The sequence below is a fragment of the Bos javanicus genome, chromosome 12, assembly GCF_032452875.1.
Source record: "Bos javanicus breed banteng chromosome 12, ARS-OSU_banteng_1.0, whole genome shotgun sequence".
NCBI lineage: Eukaryota > Metazoa > Chordata > Mammalia > Artiodactyla > Bovidae > Bos > Bos javanicus.
This window is the reverse complement of record NC_083879.1, coordinates 72,772,170-72,790,420: the sequence shown is the minus strand read 5'-3', so window position 1 is coordinate 72,790,420 and position 18,251 is coordinate 72,772,170. Positions and strand designations below refer to the sequence as shown.

The 18,251-nt window shown below is 44.5% G+C and overlaps 1 protein-coding gene across 2 annotated transcripts in view; it reads left to right on the top strand.

The window, feature by feature from the left end:
- The window catches only part of LOC133258049 (ATP-binding cassette sub-family C member 4-like), a 656,993-nt gene that overhangs the window by 486,246 nt on the left and 152,496 nt on the right, over positions 1–18,251 (top strand). The window contains exons 1-3 of one of the 2 annotated variants that reach the window (XM_061434382.1): positions 2,137–2,934; positions 8,466–8,576; positions 9,110–9,230. The exons of the other annotated variant lie outside the window; for it this stretch is intronic. Coding sequence (XP_061290366.1) covers positions 2,861–2,934; positions 8,466–8,576; positions 9,110–9,230 — 306 coding nt within the window. The 5' untranslated portion in view covers positions 2,137–2,860. Of the gene's footprint in view, positions 1–2,136; positions 2,935–8,465; positions 8,577–9,109; positions 9,231–18,251 lie in introns of those variants that run through there. 2 annotated transcript variants of the gene reach the window in all.

Genomic DNA, 18,251 nt, shown 5'->3' with positions numbered 1-18,251 from the left:
TTTTTTAAAACACCCAAGATCTACTCTCTCAACAAAGGAAAAGTACATGGTACAGTATTGTCAACTGTAGCCACATTGTTGTACACTAGTTCTGCAGAATATATCTTGCATAACTGAAGCTAAAAGTCATTATTAATAACACGATTTTAGCCAAGGTACATGGGAAATTATCAAAGAATAATGAGATGATCTTGTTACAGGCACCACAAACTTTGATCTTTCTTCATTTTTTTTTTTTTGATCTTTCTTCATTTAATGTGAAGGGGAAGAGAAGCTGCTGAGATGGTAAGACGGCCACACAAATAATGCTCATGAGTGGAAGCCCAAGAGTTTGTTCATTCAGTCCTACAATCACTGATTCATTCAGAGATCATATTCTAGACACTTTTCATGCACTGGCCATCCACAAGTGAGATGATCATGCTGGACTTGGACTTGAATCCAAATCAAGATTCGTTATTTACTGATTCGAAAACCTTGGAAAAGTGCTGTCCTTGAGTATCATTTTTCTCATCTGGAAAACAGACATAATAACTTCTTAGTTGGCTTAAAACTCAATATTCAAAAAACTAAGATCATGGCATCCAGCTCTATCACTTCATGGCAAATAGATGCGGAATCAATGGAAACCAGTGAAAGACTTTCTTTTCTTGGGCTCCAAAATCACTGCAGATGGTGATGGCAGCCATGAAATTAAAGGTGCTTGCTCCTTGGGAAAAATAAATTATGACCAACCTAGATAGCATATTAAAAAGCAGAGACATTACTTTGCTGACAAAGTTTCATCTAGTCAAACTATGGTTTTTCCAGTAGTCAAGTATGAATGAAAGTGTTGGGTTATAAAGAAAGCCACGTGCTGAATAATTAATGTTTTCGAACTGTGGTATTGGAGAAGACTCTTGAGAGTCCCTTGGACTGCAAGGAGATCCAATCAGTCCATTCTAAAGGAGATCAGTCCTGAATATTCATTGCAAGGACTGATGCTGAAGCTGAAGCTCCAATACTTAGGTCACCTGATGCAAAGAGCTGACTCATTTGAAAAGACCCTGATGCTGGGAAAGATTGAAGGCAGGAGGAGAAGGGGATGACAGAGATTGAGATGGTTGGATGGCATCACCGACTCGATAGACATGAGTTTGAGTAAGCTCCAGGAGTTGGTGATGAACAGGAAAGCCTGGTATGCTGCAGTCCATGGAGTCACAAAGAGTCAGACATGACTGAGCGATTGAACTGAATAGGGCATTGTGGGAGTTAAAAGTGAAGTAAGTTCGCTAGAAATGCACATAACCTATATTATGTAACATATGCCACTGTTATTCTACTAGGCAGGCCCTGAACTCATGAAAGAAATCATAAGGCAATCTCTCTGTCCCAAATGCCCCTTGTAGGAGGGCAGGAAAAAGCTCACTGAAGTCCCCCAACAATGTAACCTGAGATGTCAAAAGACATCTCACATATTGCAGAGATCTCCCGTGACAGCATGAATTCATCTACCGAGATCATTTGAAGTCTTCTAATCTTTTCTTGCGTTTCTTTAAATCTTGCAGCTCTACAAACATAATCTGTGCTAAACCCTGTTGTTGGCCAAGGTCAAATATTTGGCTGCTGATTGTATTGACCAATCCAAGGTCTTGTGCCCCAGGTACAGTGAGAAGAAACAAACTGAAATGCTGGCGCTCTGAGCAGAGAAACGTTTATTGCAAGGGTCAAGCAAGAAGTGCAGGATGCTCATGCTTGGAAGGCTGGAATTACCCAGTGGATTTTGGGGGAAGATTTTTAAATGCAAGCTGAGGGAGAGAGTCCAGGGTACCTGATTAGCTCATGTTGCTATTTTCTGATAGGTTGATGTTGAGGAGCAGGGTAATGTAGCAGGGGTTATTATCATAAATCCTTAGGTTCCAGTTTATCATGGTCATCATACAGTTAACTTTTCTCACCTGGTGGGCTTTTAAGCATCTGCAAAACAACTGAGGAATGTGCACTAGACCCTGTTATCTGTAGGCTTCAGGGAGGAACTAAAGATTCTGTGACTGCTGTATGGCTAATCTATTGATAAAGTTTTTGTTAGTACATGTTCACATTTTTCCAATCAGTAATTCTTGAGCCAGCCTTTTGTAACTCAGAGGAGGCCTGGGAGACTGAAGCTTTTCTACAAACAAGAGACAGGCAGAGGGCATGCGGTGGGGATAGGGTCTATCCCAGGAAAGTCCCTCAAGGTCCTGCTCCATTCCAGTTGGAGACCTTCCCACAGCGCTCTTGTTTGGTCCTGAGGAGGGCAGCATGCCCAGAGGGTGGGTTGCTATCTCCTTCTGCCAGCTTTCTCCAGGTTTCCTCTGCAGCCCATGGGGAGCCTCTGAGCAGCAGAGGTGGGTGGGGCCTGAGCCTCCCGTCTCCACCTTCTGGTTGAGTGCCTGGGCTCAGAGCAGGAACTTCTGCAGAGTTTGCAGCCAGGTGCGCTCCACGGAGCTGGGCTGGTTGTGCCCCACAGTCAGCCTGCTGCCTTTATCAAAGAGCTGGTAGCTTTGCCTTCCACCTGCGTGGGGCTTCTGGAAACATCTACCCGGGTGTCTCTTGGTCCTGCAGCCCCACACGTGGTGCGCTGCCTCCATTCTATGCCTGTGGGAGCAGCTGCACAGAGTGGGTGCCTCAGAGGTGGTCCCTGGAGGCTGCTCAGTCCTGGGAGTTGGGACCTGGAGCAACCCGAGCTCCACTCTCAGAAGCAGGTATTCTCAGGCTCCTACCCAGTGGACCTGCGAGGTGGCCAGTCTCCAGTATCCCTGCCAGCACCTCCAGGAGCATCAGGAGCCCCACTGCCTCCTAAGCAGGGCGAACTGAGTCCGTGTCCACCTTGGCCGGCAAGATGTTGCCTGTGTCCCCGGAGGTGAAGCCCAACCCGCTACAGAACGCTAACTTCTGCTCGCGCCTGTTTGTCTGGTGAGTGCCCCATCTGAGCTGTGACATTCGGCATGCCTGACACTGACAGCTCCTTTGGGAACCAAGGGACAAGGCGAGGGAGTACACCCAGGTGCCCAGGGTAGGGGGCAACAGGACTGGGAGAGGTACCCGGGGACCTGCCTTGCTGCTCTCCACACAGCCAGTCTCAGGAGCCTGAGAGCTGATGCTGCAAGAGCAGGAGGTAGGGAGGCTGCCAAGGGGGAGTCACAGCCCAGTGGGAGAAGGGACTGGGCCTCCTACTCCCCACCTTATCTGTCTTCCTCAGAACCGCTCAGGAATTCACAATCAGTTCTGAACTAAAGCTGCACCTTTCCCGGCTAAGCAAGCAGCTTATGAACAACTTTCTTTATCTAATTATTGCCCTGCACCTTTGCCATCTTCCAAAAATGTCCCCACCTTTTCCCATGTTCCTTAGGTGAACATCTGACTTCCAGCTACCTTGGACTCCCTCTCTCCCCGCTTCTGTGACCCTGTCTTTCTTTTTCTCCCTCCCTCTCTCCCTGTGTGACTGACTGTATGTCCTAGTACTTAGTCGTGACCAATTTCATGTGAGTACCAAACACTATTGGTTTTTATGAAATGAATGGGGACACTATTTCTGGAACATGTTTTGCTTTCATCTGGAACACACGGACAGGAGCAGAGTGTGTATTTGGCCACAGCCCCTTTCCCTATTGCAAATATCTCCACTTCTACCTTTGAAGACCAAACCCTCGGGGAGTGGGGTCTTATCTAGATATTAGCCTTCAGAGAAGCAGTGCATGGTCTTGATGCAGGTGGTCCTGCCCAGGAGTCTTGTGGTCCTGAAACCACTGACAGGTCTCTGAGCCGGGAGGAAGCACCAATGAAAAAACGCTGCAGAGAGCTGAAGTTCTTAACCAAAGTTTTCATCTGATAACTGGGACTACTAACTAGGCAGGCCTGAACCTTTGGACTTTAATCACACCTGGGTGATTATTAGGTCTTTTGTTTCTGGACCCTAACCTATTCATCTTTTCCATAAATTCTGATATTTCCTTCTTTTATGGGACAGCCTAGGGGGTCCCTGGGGCATGGGAGCTCCTATGCTTGTTTTGACGGTGGTTTATTCAGTGTGTGTAGCTACATCTCTTGGCCATTTGATGGCCCTTAAGGGCTTCCCTCATAGCTCAGTTGGTAAAGAATCCACCTGTAATTCAGGACAGCCTGGTTTGATTCCTGGGTCAGGAAGATCTGCTGGAAAATGGATAGGCTACCCACTCCAGTGTTCTTGGGCTTCCCTTATGGCTCAGCTGATAAAGAACCTGCCAACAATGGAGGAGACTTGGGTTCGATCCCTGAGCTGGGAAGATCCCTTGGAGAAGGGAAAGGCTACCCACTCCAGTATTCTGGCCTGGAGAATTCCATGGACTACAATGGGGCCACACAGAGTCAGACACAACTGAGCTACTTTCATTTCACTAAGGAAAGAGGAGAGCTTCCTTGGTAGCTCAGATGGTAAAGAATCCACCTGCAATGCAGGAGACCTGAGTTCAATCCCTGGGTTCGGAAGATCCCTTGAAGGAGGAAATGGCAATCCACTCCAGTATCGTTGCCTGGAGTCCCCATGGACAGAGGAGCCTGGCAGGCTACAGTTCATGGGATCACAAAGAGTCGTACATGACTGAGCAACTAACTAAGCACAGCACAAGAAAAGAGGGATTTTGAAGAAGGAATACAGATGTGGTTACTGTAAATAATAACAAATCAGGCAAACATCTCCTTAACTTGAGGCAGGGCAAGGAACTCTCCAAGCTCGTTCTGTTGGTGGACTTTCAAAACATACGTGCATGGAAATGAAAAGTGAGGACTTCTCTTTGATATTGGTTGACATCCATTTCCAGTTTTCCTGCTGGAGAGAAAGGAGCTATTACCTCTTACTTCTCCCTGAAGACACTGAAGCAGAAAGATTGAGTAAGTTGCCTACCATCACCCAGCTAGTAAGTGGTAGAGTGGGATTTCAAACCAGGAAGTTTGTTTCTGGAGTCTACATTTCTTGTGTATGTAACTGCTGTGCTTGTCATGGAATTGGTTGCCTGGACTTGTTTCAGGGTCCTAGCCCAGGCTGAGACCCCTTATCATGATGGGGAGGTTCTTTTTTCACTCTGATTCCAACAACCAATAAGTAAACTGATGGTGAGACTGGTAGAACACAAGCTTTGCTCAGTGACCAAAGAATGGAGAGATGGAGACTTAGTTTGCAAATCAACCTCTAGCCCAATTTGGCTTAGACACTGAATATAGGAGGGTTAAGGTAGAAGGAAGGGAATTAAGTTAAGAGAGGAAGGAATATTCATGGCTTACCCAAAAACCGGGTGTGGTTTGGACCTGAAATTGAGGCAACTCTCCTTTTTAGTCCTTGTATGAACTCTTCAGGTTGTTGTCATAGCCACTGTCAACTGTAGTGGTCCTGGTGGGTGTGTCATTTAGCAGGCTAATATATTACAGTCAATGTGTAATGAGGCTCTATGTCTACTGGAGGTTAGGTCTTCTGCCATTTGGGTCCTGGCTAGTTGTAATCAGTTCTTATTTTTCTCTTTCTTTTTATGGTTGAGTGTGAAACTCAGATAAGAGCAGTTGGTTTTTATTTGAGAAAGGGGCAGGGATATAATTCAGGGGCAATAGCCTTTCCTTTTTACTGCTCCTCGTTTCTGAGGGACTCTAAGGGGCAAAGGTTAGTCTTCTGATACCACTTCCTGCTAAGCAAGGGCATTGCTAAGCAAGAGCAGAATTTTTCCTGATTCAACCAAAATGAATCTGATTGTCAACAGGCTAGAGTCCCAGTTTCTCATAGCCCTGAGTAAAGACCATCAGAAGCTTGACTCGGTTCTCCAAGAGATAAAACTAATGAGACAATGGAGGAATCATGGACCAAAGAGCAAGAGAAGGAGAGTAACTGTAGGAGGTTCTAAGAATGGCCTTAGAAGCTCAGGGAAGCTGGGAATAGCTCTTCTGATCCTGTCATAAATTAGTTCAGCCAGGCCTTCTTGTTCTGAATATTTAACCAAGTGGCCCTCTCTCTGTTTTTTAAAAATATTATTTTTTGGAGTATAGTTGACTTAAAATGTTGTGTTGGTTTCAGGTGCACAGAAAAGTGAAGTAGTTATACATATACTTATATCCACTTTTTAAAAGATTCTTTTCCCATATAGGCCATTCCAGAGTTATAGAGTATTGAGTAGAGTTCCCTCTGCTATATATAGTAAGTTCTTACTAGTTATCTATTTTATATACAATAGTTTATATATGTCAATCCCAGTCTCCCAATTTGTCCCTTCCTCCCTTACCCCCTAGTAGCCATAAGTTCATTTTCTACATCTGTAATTCTATTTCTGTTTGGTAGATAAGTTCATTTGTACCATTTTTTTAAGATTCCATGTGTAAATGATACCATATGATATTTCTCTTTCTCTGTCTGCAAGCAGCTTTCTTTAGCAGTTGGGATGCCCTCTCTTCTATCTGACCATTCATGTTAACATAGAAACAACAGAAAATGGTTAGTGGGGCATAAATTCCCCCTTGATTAGCCAGCAGGTAATCAGGAGCTTTGCAGTGGTCAAATGTCTTCTGGGCTTGAGGGTCCAGTGAAGATTTTACCATTCTAAGTTTGGAACTGGATTTTCTATTACCCAGGCCACTCTCCAAGCAACTTCTTTTATACTTATGGCATTATAAATTGTTCCTCGTGTTAGGCTCACCAGGGATCCTATAAGAGTGACAAGTCCTGCTATTACCAGTCTAGTTCCCTTCCTGACTAGATGAATGGCCCCTTTGGTTTAGAGGTGGTGTGAGTGTAATTAAAATCTGAATGTAACCTGGATTGGGTTGTGAACCACCTATAGCCCAGTTTCCCCTGGTAGAGTTTTCTTGGAAACAGTTAATGGCCCAACGTGGGTGGCCCTTGCCACAAGAGCCCTAAGGAACAAACATCCCTCAGGGGTGCACACACATTGTCTTTGGGTTTTCTTGAGTCACATTTAGGCTAATGGTTGGTGTCCTTCCATCCAGGGCACACTGGCTGCATAGCCAGACCTCTCCATGTTTGGTATGATCCTATTCCCAGAGCCCTTAAGCATGATAACCGTCTAGAGTGGGCCATGCCTATAGGTTGGAGGGCTCATATTGAATGCTTGGTTGGGCCCCTAGAAAGCAGGGATTTGACTAACACATACGCCTTTGCTGCAGAAGGGTGGCAATGGAGCAATCTTGATGTCTCAGGGCAGAAGCCTGGGCGTGGAGGAATTAAACCATAGTTTGGTGATGCTGTAAGCTGTTAGTGCAGTTCCCTGAAAGTCTGGTGGGCTATATTTATTCTCTGACTGAGGCTGATGGTGACAGACCCAATAGTCAATAAAATTCCAGCCCTTTTGAACGTTACTTTTAAAAATAAATGAATCTGCCAGGGATAAGAAGAATCAACTGTGCATTTTATGTCGGAAGGTGTTGCTTATCTTTAGGATGTCTTCAGGAGTTCGGGGTCAGAAAGAGGCTCACATAGTGGTCTGGCTTAGGGGAGTCTGACAGGGCCGTAAGGAAGTCAGGGTCCAGAGCCTGTTAGACTCAGGGTGTTGTATCCAGGGTCTTCCCTGGTAGCTCAGCTGGTAAAGAATCCACTTGCAAAGCAGGAGACCCCAGTTTGATTCCTGGATCAGGATGATTCCCTAGAGAAGGGATAGGCTTCCCTTCCAGTATTCTTGGGCTTCCTTGGTGGCTCAGACAGTAAAGAATCTGCCTGCAATGCAGGAGACCTGTGTTCCATCTGATTTCCTGTAAAAATTCCTATGTGTTGACAGTTAATCTAAGGAGATATTGAGACTTCAAGGTTGTAACTGCTTCGAACATGACTGGAGGTATCCTTGAATCTGCTACAGTTCAGAAGATTTAAGTCCTCGGTAATATAGGACTATATCTGCAGCCTTACCCACAGTGGCCATTCAGCTGTATTCTGCAAGCCTGAACCACAGTAACTTTATTTTGATTTCTAAATGTATTTTTACATAATAATTAAAGCAGATGTACAATGTATGTTCATTAGGCCACAAACAGGTTGCTTTAATTAAAGTATATCATGTATAAGCCAGTGTGACTTTCCAATACCTAGAGATATATACTTCCCTGGTGGCTCAAACAGTAAAGTGTCTGCCTGCAAGCGGGAGACCTGAGTTCGATCCCTGGGTCAGGAAGATCCCCTGGAGAAGGAAATGGCAGCTCACTCCAGTATTCATGTCTGGAAAATCCCATGGCTGGAGGAGCCTGGTAGGTTACAGTCCATGGAGTCGCAAAGAGTCGGACATGACTAAGCGGCTTCAATTCACTTCAGAGATGCGTGCATGTGTTTGAAAGCATGTATCTAATTTCCCCCATATCTTTATATTGAAAACGTAGACTTTTATTTTTTTTTAAACAAAGTCTGTGAATGTAGGATTCTAACTGAGGGTAATTTGGATATATGTCACTTTCTTTTTTTCTTCTTTTTTAAATTTTTTTACCAGGTGGCTAAACCCCTTGTTTAAAATGGGTTATAAGCGGAAACTAGAACCAAATGACATGTACTCAGTGCTTCCGGAAGATCGCTCCCAGCACCTCGGAGAAGAGCTGCAAGGGTGAGCACAGGCAGCTGGGAGAAGGGGTGGAAGTGAGAATTTCCACATGGGGCTAAAGGTTTGGGGCAGGCTTTGCCTTCCTCTGGGTTCTTCTGATCCTCCTCCCCTGACGCTGCACACTCAGTCCCCTCAGGCTGACCTCAGGCTTAGCTCACTTTGGAGGCACGTGTTCCCTGTGCATCTGTGGACGTGGAGGGAGCCCGCAGCCACGGCCCTGGAGGCCGAGCTCTGTCCCCGGAGGTGGGGCCCCTGGAGGAGGGTGTCTGCCCTCCTGAGCTGCTCATGACCTGTGAGTCCAGCAAAGCTTGGCAGGAACTTGTTTCCAGAATCTGGAACTTTTCCCTCAAGGCCTGTTTTTCTGGTGCTTCAGAGTCTGCACCGCTCGTCTTTCAGGAGCCCTGTGAGCAGGTAGCCAGCATCTATTGTGCAGCCGCAGAGCGGCCTGTAGTGCAGGCTCTTCTCCCACTCCACCCGGCCCCGTTTTCCCTTTGGTGGACACGCTGTTCTTCACTGCACGCTGTTTCTCATCGCAGGCACTGGGATCAGGAAGTGAAGAGAGCTGAGAAAGATGCACGGGAGCCTTCTTTAATGAAAGCGATCGTAAAGTGTTACTGGAAATCCTATTTAATTTGGGGAATGTTTACATTTCTGGAGGTAAAAGATTTTCATACTGTGCACTGCTTTTTGATGTATGTATCTGAGTACTGAGGTGGACAGACCGGTGGGGAGAGAGGCCAGTGGTCTAAGGTCTGAGGATAAACCCTCATGGAAACATGATAGAGCTCAGAGGTTGTATTTATCTTTAGAATGGGCAAGAACTGGACTCCAGGGGTTGCTATTTTTCTTTTAACTGATAAAAAACAGTGTTGTGGAAGCATGGCCTTGAAATAAAAGACATTTTATATTACGTTAGCAAGTTCATGATGCTCATTATAAAGACTGATCTTTGACCAAAAGATTCCTACAACCTCAGGCAGTATATGTCCTGTGATTTAGAGGAAGGTCACTTGGACTCAAGCCCAGAACAAGATACATTTTACAGACGCTTGGCAAATAATTGTTAACTTGCCCAGGTCACTGATAAATGCTTTCCTAAGAAGATATTGTCACCTCTCCTCCGCCAGGGGAACAGAACCCAGGGCCCTGGATCTGGACTGTAGCCGCCCAGAACTCCTAAGAGCACACCTTTCCCCAGGCTTCCCCCTTCCCCATGGGCTGGCACTGTGAGCAAAGCCCCCGTGGGGAGGAGTTCCAGCTTCACCATGAATTCTCTGCACCCTCCATGCTGCTTTCTTTTCCTGGTTGTGGGAGCAGATTCCTGGTTGAAGGGGGAGTCTGGTATTCTGGCATTGGCAGAGGGTGGAGGAGGGGATGTGCAGGGCAAACCAGAGACAGAAAGCTGTGAGGTCAGTGACCCTGAAGATCTGGTCAAGATCCCCCAGAGAGACAGTCCACCTGGGGACACAGTGCCGTCAGCCCCCCTGTTCTGGGTGAGCCTGCTGGAGTTCTGCTGCAGACCCCCCTGGGTGGCTCATGCTCTCTGTGGTCCCTTAGCGCTGCCTTAGGAACACAGGCAGCCTGTGAGTGTGTGAGACCAGGAGGGGTGGAAGATGCAGTTGCTGTGAAAGGGATGCTTTAGGTGGAGAAGGTGTGAGCTGTCATCAGTCTGTTGTGTTGGGAGTGAGGTGGGTGGGCCAGGTGGTTTACTGGTGGGCGGTGTGGTTTTTGTTTAAAGGCTGTGCTGTACTGAAGGGCACTGTGGGCAGTGGGCAGCTGGGCAGTTGAAGTCCACCCCACACAAGTGGGGAAATCAGAGAATTTGTAAGCTCACAGGTCCTGGGAAATGGAGTTCTCGTTGATGACAAATGTAGGTTGGCCATTGTGCCGGAGAGTGGGGACAGGTATTTGGGGCAAAGTGCCACCTTAGAGAGGGCTCTGACCACAGAGATACTGCAGTGCCTTATGAAGGGCAGGGGATGGGATAGGGGGCAGTTGCTCCTTAGACTGTCCCAGCCCTTCTTTGGAGTTGTCCCAGTGATGATGTTTCCACATATTCACAGTACATTGTCATTTGAAATACACAGGTGACAAACTGGTGTGGCCTGTTTGTGCAGGATTTCCTGACCTCACACAGCAGAGTTCTCATGAATTCTTATCAGGAAACCCTGGGGCCTTGGTGTCTGCCTGTGGCTCATGCCAGGGGCCTGGTTGGATGAGTAGCCTCAGGGTTTAATGTTGGATTATATCCTGGAGCAGGTCTTTCTCTGCTGTCCCTGATTCTCTAATTTCCCTTTGGTACCAGATGCTGAGGAAGCTGAAGTCAGGTGCATCTCAATAGATGGTCCATGAGGCTAAGTTTGAACTCAGCTGCTGGTTTTTCTTGCTGTCCTGGGCTGTTAGCCCCTTGAGTGGGGTCACTAAGCTTTGGATGGAGCCCATCCTAATTTGAGTCCTGAGTCTTGGCTGTGGCAGCTCATGGGAGAAGCAGACATAGAGGGAGAGGCCTCATGATATCATGAGAGAGGGGCTTCAGGATCTGGGGTTCTTCCTGAGAGGGAACCCTCCCCACTGTAGTGCTGGGAGTGTTGATTTCACAGTTTTCCAGCCCCAGTAATATTTCCTGCTGAGGATTCAGGAAGGCCAGGCCTGGGGCTGCATAAGGTGCAACTGGTAGAACCCTGGGCCCTCTTTCAGGAAACTTGTTGTTAGGTGGTCATGGCAGACAAGTATGGAGTAATGGACTTGGAAAATAAGGAGGCTCATTCTCTCTACTAGCAGCAGTACTAGTTGGTTAAACAATTGATTGTATGAGCAACTTTCCGTGTTGTGATCTATCTGTACTACTCACTGGTCTCTGTATTTTAGATATTGGAAGATCTATACTTGGTCCAGAATTTTCTAAAACTCAAACACATTTCCTTTGTGACTGCCAGCCTTCTTTTAATTCCTCTGATGCACAGAATACCTCATGGATCATCTATGATTCTCAAGACATGTGCTGTTACCACCCACAGCACAGGCAGGGCCTCCTCCAGAAACACTGGCAGCACCAACAGGAAGATGCCTGTCCAAGTCAGGCTTTTGGGGTTAGGATTTCAAGTATGAAAACCTCTGTCCTATGAGAATAGAGGAGTGACTATAATGCTCAGAGAAACAAGTACAGGCTAAAGTTGAATGTGGAGCTTTTTCAGGTCACCTCTAATTCAAACAGAACAGCCAGGAAATTCTGAGCATGCCTGGGCCATGTGTGCACCTCCATGGGGACCACAGGTAGGGAGGACAGGTGTCTGCCTGTCCGGGGCCCTTAGGATGGAGAGAAGTAGCCTGAAGACTCTTCCTGGACCAGAGACACAGAGACCACCTCCCCAGGTCATCAGGGCTTCTCTCTGAGAGGTGAGGTCTCCACTGCTGGTGTGTTAAGTGGGGTGACCTGAGAGCCAGAGTGGGTTCACCCAGTCCCTTCCCCTGAGAGGGGTGGAGTGGCCGGGGGTTATGTCCTTTCCCTGGGAATCTTGTAAATGGCCCAGCCTTGTCTGGGCACTTGGCCTTTGTCTGAGGTCACTTTTGCTGACGGTCTCTGGTCCAGGTGGAGGCTATAGGAAGCACATGTTTGTGTAAATCTTCACTTGGGAGATCAGTTGATGGGCAGGAAGTAAACAGAATCCTCTGAGTTCCTCTTTGGGCTTTGTGCCTTGACTCAAGGCTGGTTCCCAGAGAGCTACAGTGGGCTTTGCACTTATTTCCCAACACTTTCTTCCATGTGTCCCTCACTTTGCTCAACCCAGGAGGCTGAGGAGTGGCTGCTGGTGGCAAAGATACTGTGAGCTGAGAGCAACCACTGAGGACCACACAGCAAGGGAGAGGAGGAGGGGGCACTGAGCAAGTGGATGGGACCTGCCGAGCAGGCCTGCCGTGCGCCCTGCTGGTTCCTGAGGGCATCGAGTTAGCCCTTAGGTGTCAGTGATACCCACAGTGATGACCCTGAGCCATGAATGACTGTGATACTTTTTAACCTCTTTTATTTTCTTTTTTTAAAAATATGTAAGTTTTTATTGTAACATTCAAAGAATTTTTAAAAACTGAAGTGTGATTGATTTACAGTGTTATGTTAGTTTCAGGTGTACAGCATAGTGATGCAATTTTTTTTTTTTTGATTCAGTATTTTTATCTATTTATTTAAATACCAGTTCCCATTTTAATTTATTTATTTAGACCGAGCAGGATCTAATTTCCTGACCAGAGATTATACCAGGCCCCTGGATTTGGGGTGTGGAGTCTTACCCACTGGACTACCAGAGAAGTCCCAATTCAATATTTTTATACATTGCAAAATGATTACCATGATTAAGCCTAGTTACCATCTGTAACCATGCAAAGTTATTTCAGTGATATTGACTATATTTCCCATGTTGTACATTGTATCCCTGCAACATATTTATTTTATAACTAGAAGTTTGTACCTCTTAATCTCCCTTGCCTATTTCACTCATTCCCCCCACCTACTCATTCTATTTTCTTTAAGAAGTTAGGGAAGTAGGTGACTCATATTTAAAAGATTACATTCATAATGGTTAAAATTTTTAGCAGTCTACTTATAAATGAAACATTAATTACTATCTAGAAAACGTGGCTTTTACAAATGACTTTTCTGATGAGTTCTTGTCCTGCCATGATGGCCTGTAAGCAGCACTGAGTTTTCCAAACCCTTTGTGAAACCAACCTCTGCCATTAAGGATAGAATAAGTCTCTTCCCAGAACTTCTGATAATCGTTTCAGTTGCTCATTCGTGTCCAACTCTTTGTGACCCTATGGACTGCATCATACGAGGCCTCCCTATCCATCACCAGCTCCAGTAGCTTGCTCAGACTCATGTCCATCGAGTCAGTGATGCCATCCAACCATCTCATCCATTGTCATCCCCTTCTCCTGCCTTCAATCTTTCACAGCATCAGGGTCTTTTCCAATGAGTCATTTTTTCACATCAAGTGGTCAAGTATTAGAGCTTCAGCTTCAGCATCAGTCCTTCCAATGAATATTCAGAACTGATTTCCTTTAGGATGGACTGGTTTGATCTCCTTGCAGTCCAAGAGGTTCTCAAGAGTCTTCTCCAACACCACAGTTCAAAAGGATCATTTCTTTGGTGCTTAGCTTTCCTTATGGTCTAGCTCTCACATCCATTCATGACTCCTGGAAAAACCATAGCTTTGACTAGATGGAACTTTGTCAGCAAAGTAATGTCTCTGCTTTTTAATATGCTATCTAGGTTGGTCATAGCTTTTATTCCAAGGAGCAAGCATCTTTTAATTTCATGGCTGCAGTCACCATCTGATAATAGAAGTGATAATAAAAGCCATATCACCATCTGATAATAAAAGTGATCAAAACCACTTGTTTTAATGGTGGTTTCAGAGCACTTTAAGCTGTGGTAGCTCAATCAGCTGTCCCAGGAATCCTCCGAGGTAGACAAGGCAGGTATTTCCACAGATGAGCACCTGGAGCTATAGGAGGGCTTAGAGTCATGTGACTTGCAGGCATCCGACCTGGTTTCTGAAGCCCAGTGTTCTAACACCCAGACCAGCATTCTCTGCGTTCTGTCCTGAGGCTTCCTCTCCTCCCACAGCCTCCACTGATGCTCAGAGCCAGGAGGAGGTGTTTGTTCTGATAGCAACTCTGTGGTCCTCTGTCAATTGCTTTCTATAGTTTGTTTTTCTTCTCTTTTTCCTGTAGATATTTAGTAACATTTCAAAAGTATAAAAAAGAATAGAAGGGTGGCAGAATGTGTTACCCCCACAAATCTCTGGCAGAAAGGTTATTTTGAGCTTATTCTTTGAGAAATAGACACAGGAAAAGTTCTGAAGACAGAGTAGCAGTTTGCCCTCTGTGAGGAACATTTACATTGATAAAGAAAATCTCCATTTATAAGGATGTCTCCATCTCTGTGGATTTCCAGGTGGTGCTAGTGGTAAAGAACCCTCCTGCCAATGCAGGAGAAGTTGAGACGCAGGTTTGATCCATGGGGTCGGGAAGATCCCCTGAGGAGGGATGATAACCCACTCCAGTATTCTTCCCCAGAGAATCCCATGGACAGAGGAGCCTAGAGGGCTACAATCTATGGGGTCACAAAAAGCCAGACACAAATGAAATGACTTAGAATGCACACTCCATCTCTGTACCAGGAAGAAAAGAATGGCTCTAAATCATAGAAGAATCTTAATAGATAAGTCTTCATGAAGAATTAAATCTGCATAACAAATCCAACCTGACTCTAATGTAAGCTGGATTTCCTATCAACTTCTCATAAATGTCCCCTCCCTTCTTTTGTCTTTAGCTGGAAACGGTATTTAAGGTGTGGTTTGGGTCATCTCAGGCTTCCTTGGTGGCTCAGGGGCTTCCCTCATGGCTAAAATGGCAAAGAATCTGCTTGCAATGCTGGATATCCAGGTTCGATCAAGACCTGGATTCGATCCCTGGGCTGGGAAGATGCCCTGGAGTAGGAAATGGCAACCCACTCCAATATTCTTGCCTGGAGAATTTCATGGACAAAGGAGCCTGGTGGGCTACAGTCCATGAGGTCACAACGAGTTGGACATCATTGAGCGACTAACACTTTGGGCCATGTCAAGGAGTTACTCAGTTTTTCTGGCATTTCTGATATGTACCAGAAATACATGTGTTAATAAATTTCTGTTTGGTTTTCTTTTTTTTTTTTTCTGTCATTTATTACAGGGAGTATCAGCTAAGAACTCAGAAGTATACAGGGAAATAAGCACCTATGTCACCCTAAGCCAGCTTCAATAATTGTCAACTCATGAGCTGTCTTGCCTCATCTGAACCCCTACTTGCTTTCACTTCTGAAGATTATTTGGAAGCAGTTCCTAAACATCATATCATTTTTATCTATAAATGTTTTAGTAGGTATCTTTAAAAGATGTGGACTCTTCCCCCTAGATAATTCCAATTCCATTATTATGCATAAACATTAACTTTAATATCATCAGTATTTAACCAGTGCTCACTGTTGTCTTTTCCCCCCTTGTTTGAAACAGCATCAAAAAAGCTACATTTGGTTCATAGAGGTTGTATAGATTGCTTTTCTATCGCCCTCTATCCCTCCCCCTCTTTCCTCTCAACCATTTATTTAGTTTATTTATTATTTATTTTTTAAAGGAAGAAACCAGGTTGCTTGTCCTGTAGAGACTCCCACAGTTTGAGTTTGGTGAATTGCCTCTCCCCCAAGTCATGTAACTTGCTCCTCTGGTACCTTAGGTTTGGGGGTTAGATCTAGAACTTGATCTGAGTCATTAAGGTTTCCTCTTTGTAGGAGACAGGGTTATAGGGTTGTGTACCTCCTTTATGAGGTACATAATATCTTTTTTGTATGTGTGATGTTAGGAGTGATTCATGATTATTACTCAAGGTCCATTAATTCAGTAAGGGTTCCAAAATGGTGATGCTCTAGTTCTAATTCTTACCTTCTTCATTTATTAGCTGAAACATTTCCATAAAGAGAAGCTTTGTCATTATAAACTCTTTGGTTACCCTGAGCCATAGTATTTATAGGATATTTATAGTATTTATTTATTTATTTACTTTCCCAGATGATACTAACACGCAGTCAGGATAAAGACCACTGTGTAAAAGAGGACTGAATGCATATATAGGATCCTGATGTTTATTATCTCCCCAGATTCACTGCTTTTCTTTTTTTTTTTTTAATTCACTGTTTTTCTTCCTTAGCTCTGGATCCTTCTCAACTCTACCTTTGTCATCTTTCACTCAGTTCTAAAACTTAATTGGCTTTTCATTTCCCGGAAGCTCACCCTTTTCTTCTTGTTTCCCTCAAGCTTTTTTTTTCCCTCTGATAGCATGTTTCTATTTCCTGTGTTTGCTTTCTTTTCTCGTGAATGAGAGATGAGGAAGTTGGGTAAGAAATGTGTCAAGTATGTGTGGAAGCCTGGAGGAGGAACTGTACCCAGTCCAGCAGTTCTAGCATCTAACTGTCTAAGAAGTTCCCCTAAGGACTAGGAGGTGGTGATTAATGTCAGTCCTTCAGGAGGCTGAATACCAAGGACTATCAAGAAATGTCAGCCTCAGAGACTCTGAGACTCTTGTAGAATGTTGAATGATGGATGATGTGATATTATTTTGGACTCTTTTAAAAATCTCATATGGTTTAACAGTTATGAACAATTTTTGTGAAAGAATAAGAACTATATTCTCAGTTAGTTTGTAGAAAGAATATTCACGGGGTCACAGATTGATATAAAAGATGAAGGGTTTATAGAGACAATATTTGACCATGTTCTGAAGGGAATGGCTACCTACTCCAGTATTCTTGCCTGGAAAATTCCCTGGACAGAGAAGCCTGATGGGCTACAGTCCATGGGGTCACAAGGAATCAAACATGACTGAGCAACTAATACACACACACACACACACACACACACTCATACACACACTACTTATTCAGAAAGTTCTAATTTGGTTAGTTTCATGTTTGATAATGAGTATTTTCTCAGTTGTTTCATTGCTTACCAGTTTGAAGTTTAGGATCAGGAATAGATATATGAGAGAATTCCTTGGTGGTATCTGCCCACACTAGTGAACACGTGGTAAGGGTAGCTACCGGGAATGGCTGCTCCCATTGTCTGAATCCCCAGGGTGAGCCACCCCTTGGGATTCTGGGAGACTCTCCAAGGCAAGCTGAGTCATCAGAAATTGTGCCTTCCCTTGGCATTCACACCACTGTTCTATTTGGAGTTAATACTTGGAACAGAACATTGAGCCTATGAGGAATGAATCTTCTGGCAGCTGGAAAACCTTTTGCCCGGTTTGCCTCAGCCAGTTGCTACCAAATTCCATAAATGAAGACATTCACAGGTTATAAAATGTTGTTGCCAGCTGTCCTGTTAAATGATTCTTTATCTCTAACCTTTCCTTGTCTGTGGAGGGGATAGATTTTCTCAGTCCAGCTTTGATGGCCCAATCACTTCTTCCCTGTGTGTTCTGGAAGCTTTAAAGAATCGTATTTAGTACTTGTATTCTTATTCTCTCTTTATATACTTTGGGGTTTTGTTTCCTTGTGTTATTGACTATTTAGTTTTCTGTTTTGTTGAGAGAAATTACTGTGAAATTGTTCTTATTTTCATATTTTATATGGAGTATAAAATCTATTTTTCAATTTCAATAGTTGGAACTTATGATTGAGTGGAAATTCTTTGTACTTTATGCTCTTCACCACTTTTCTAAATTGTCATAATTACTTCTTGCTGGAGGCAAAGCAGTGCTTAAGGATAACAAATGACTCTACCCTCAAATTATTTCAAATTACTGTAATGGTTATTGTTCAAAAACCTTTGTTATCTTTTTGAAAATTTAAATAGCAAACAAAGAATAATAATTATTATGGGGAAAAAATGGACAGATGAGTGGAAGATCTGGGCCATGAACTGGCATTATACCTTAATGAGGCTATTTGCCCTGCTGACTTCTTAAATACTGTCTCTGCGCAGAAAACTCCAGGTGTTTAGATGGTAGTGACCTGCCTTTATTTTGCATTTTTTCCCCTAAATTTGTTGCATCTATCAGTATTCTCTTTGGTGGATGACATTACTCTTACTTCTTTTTTCTATAATTATAAAATGTTAGACTTAAATGGAGAGCTGAGTAATAGGT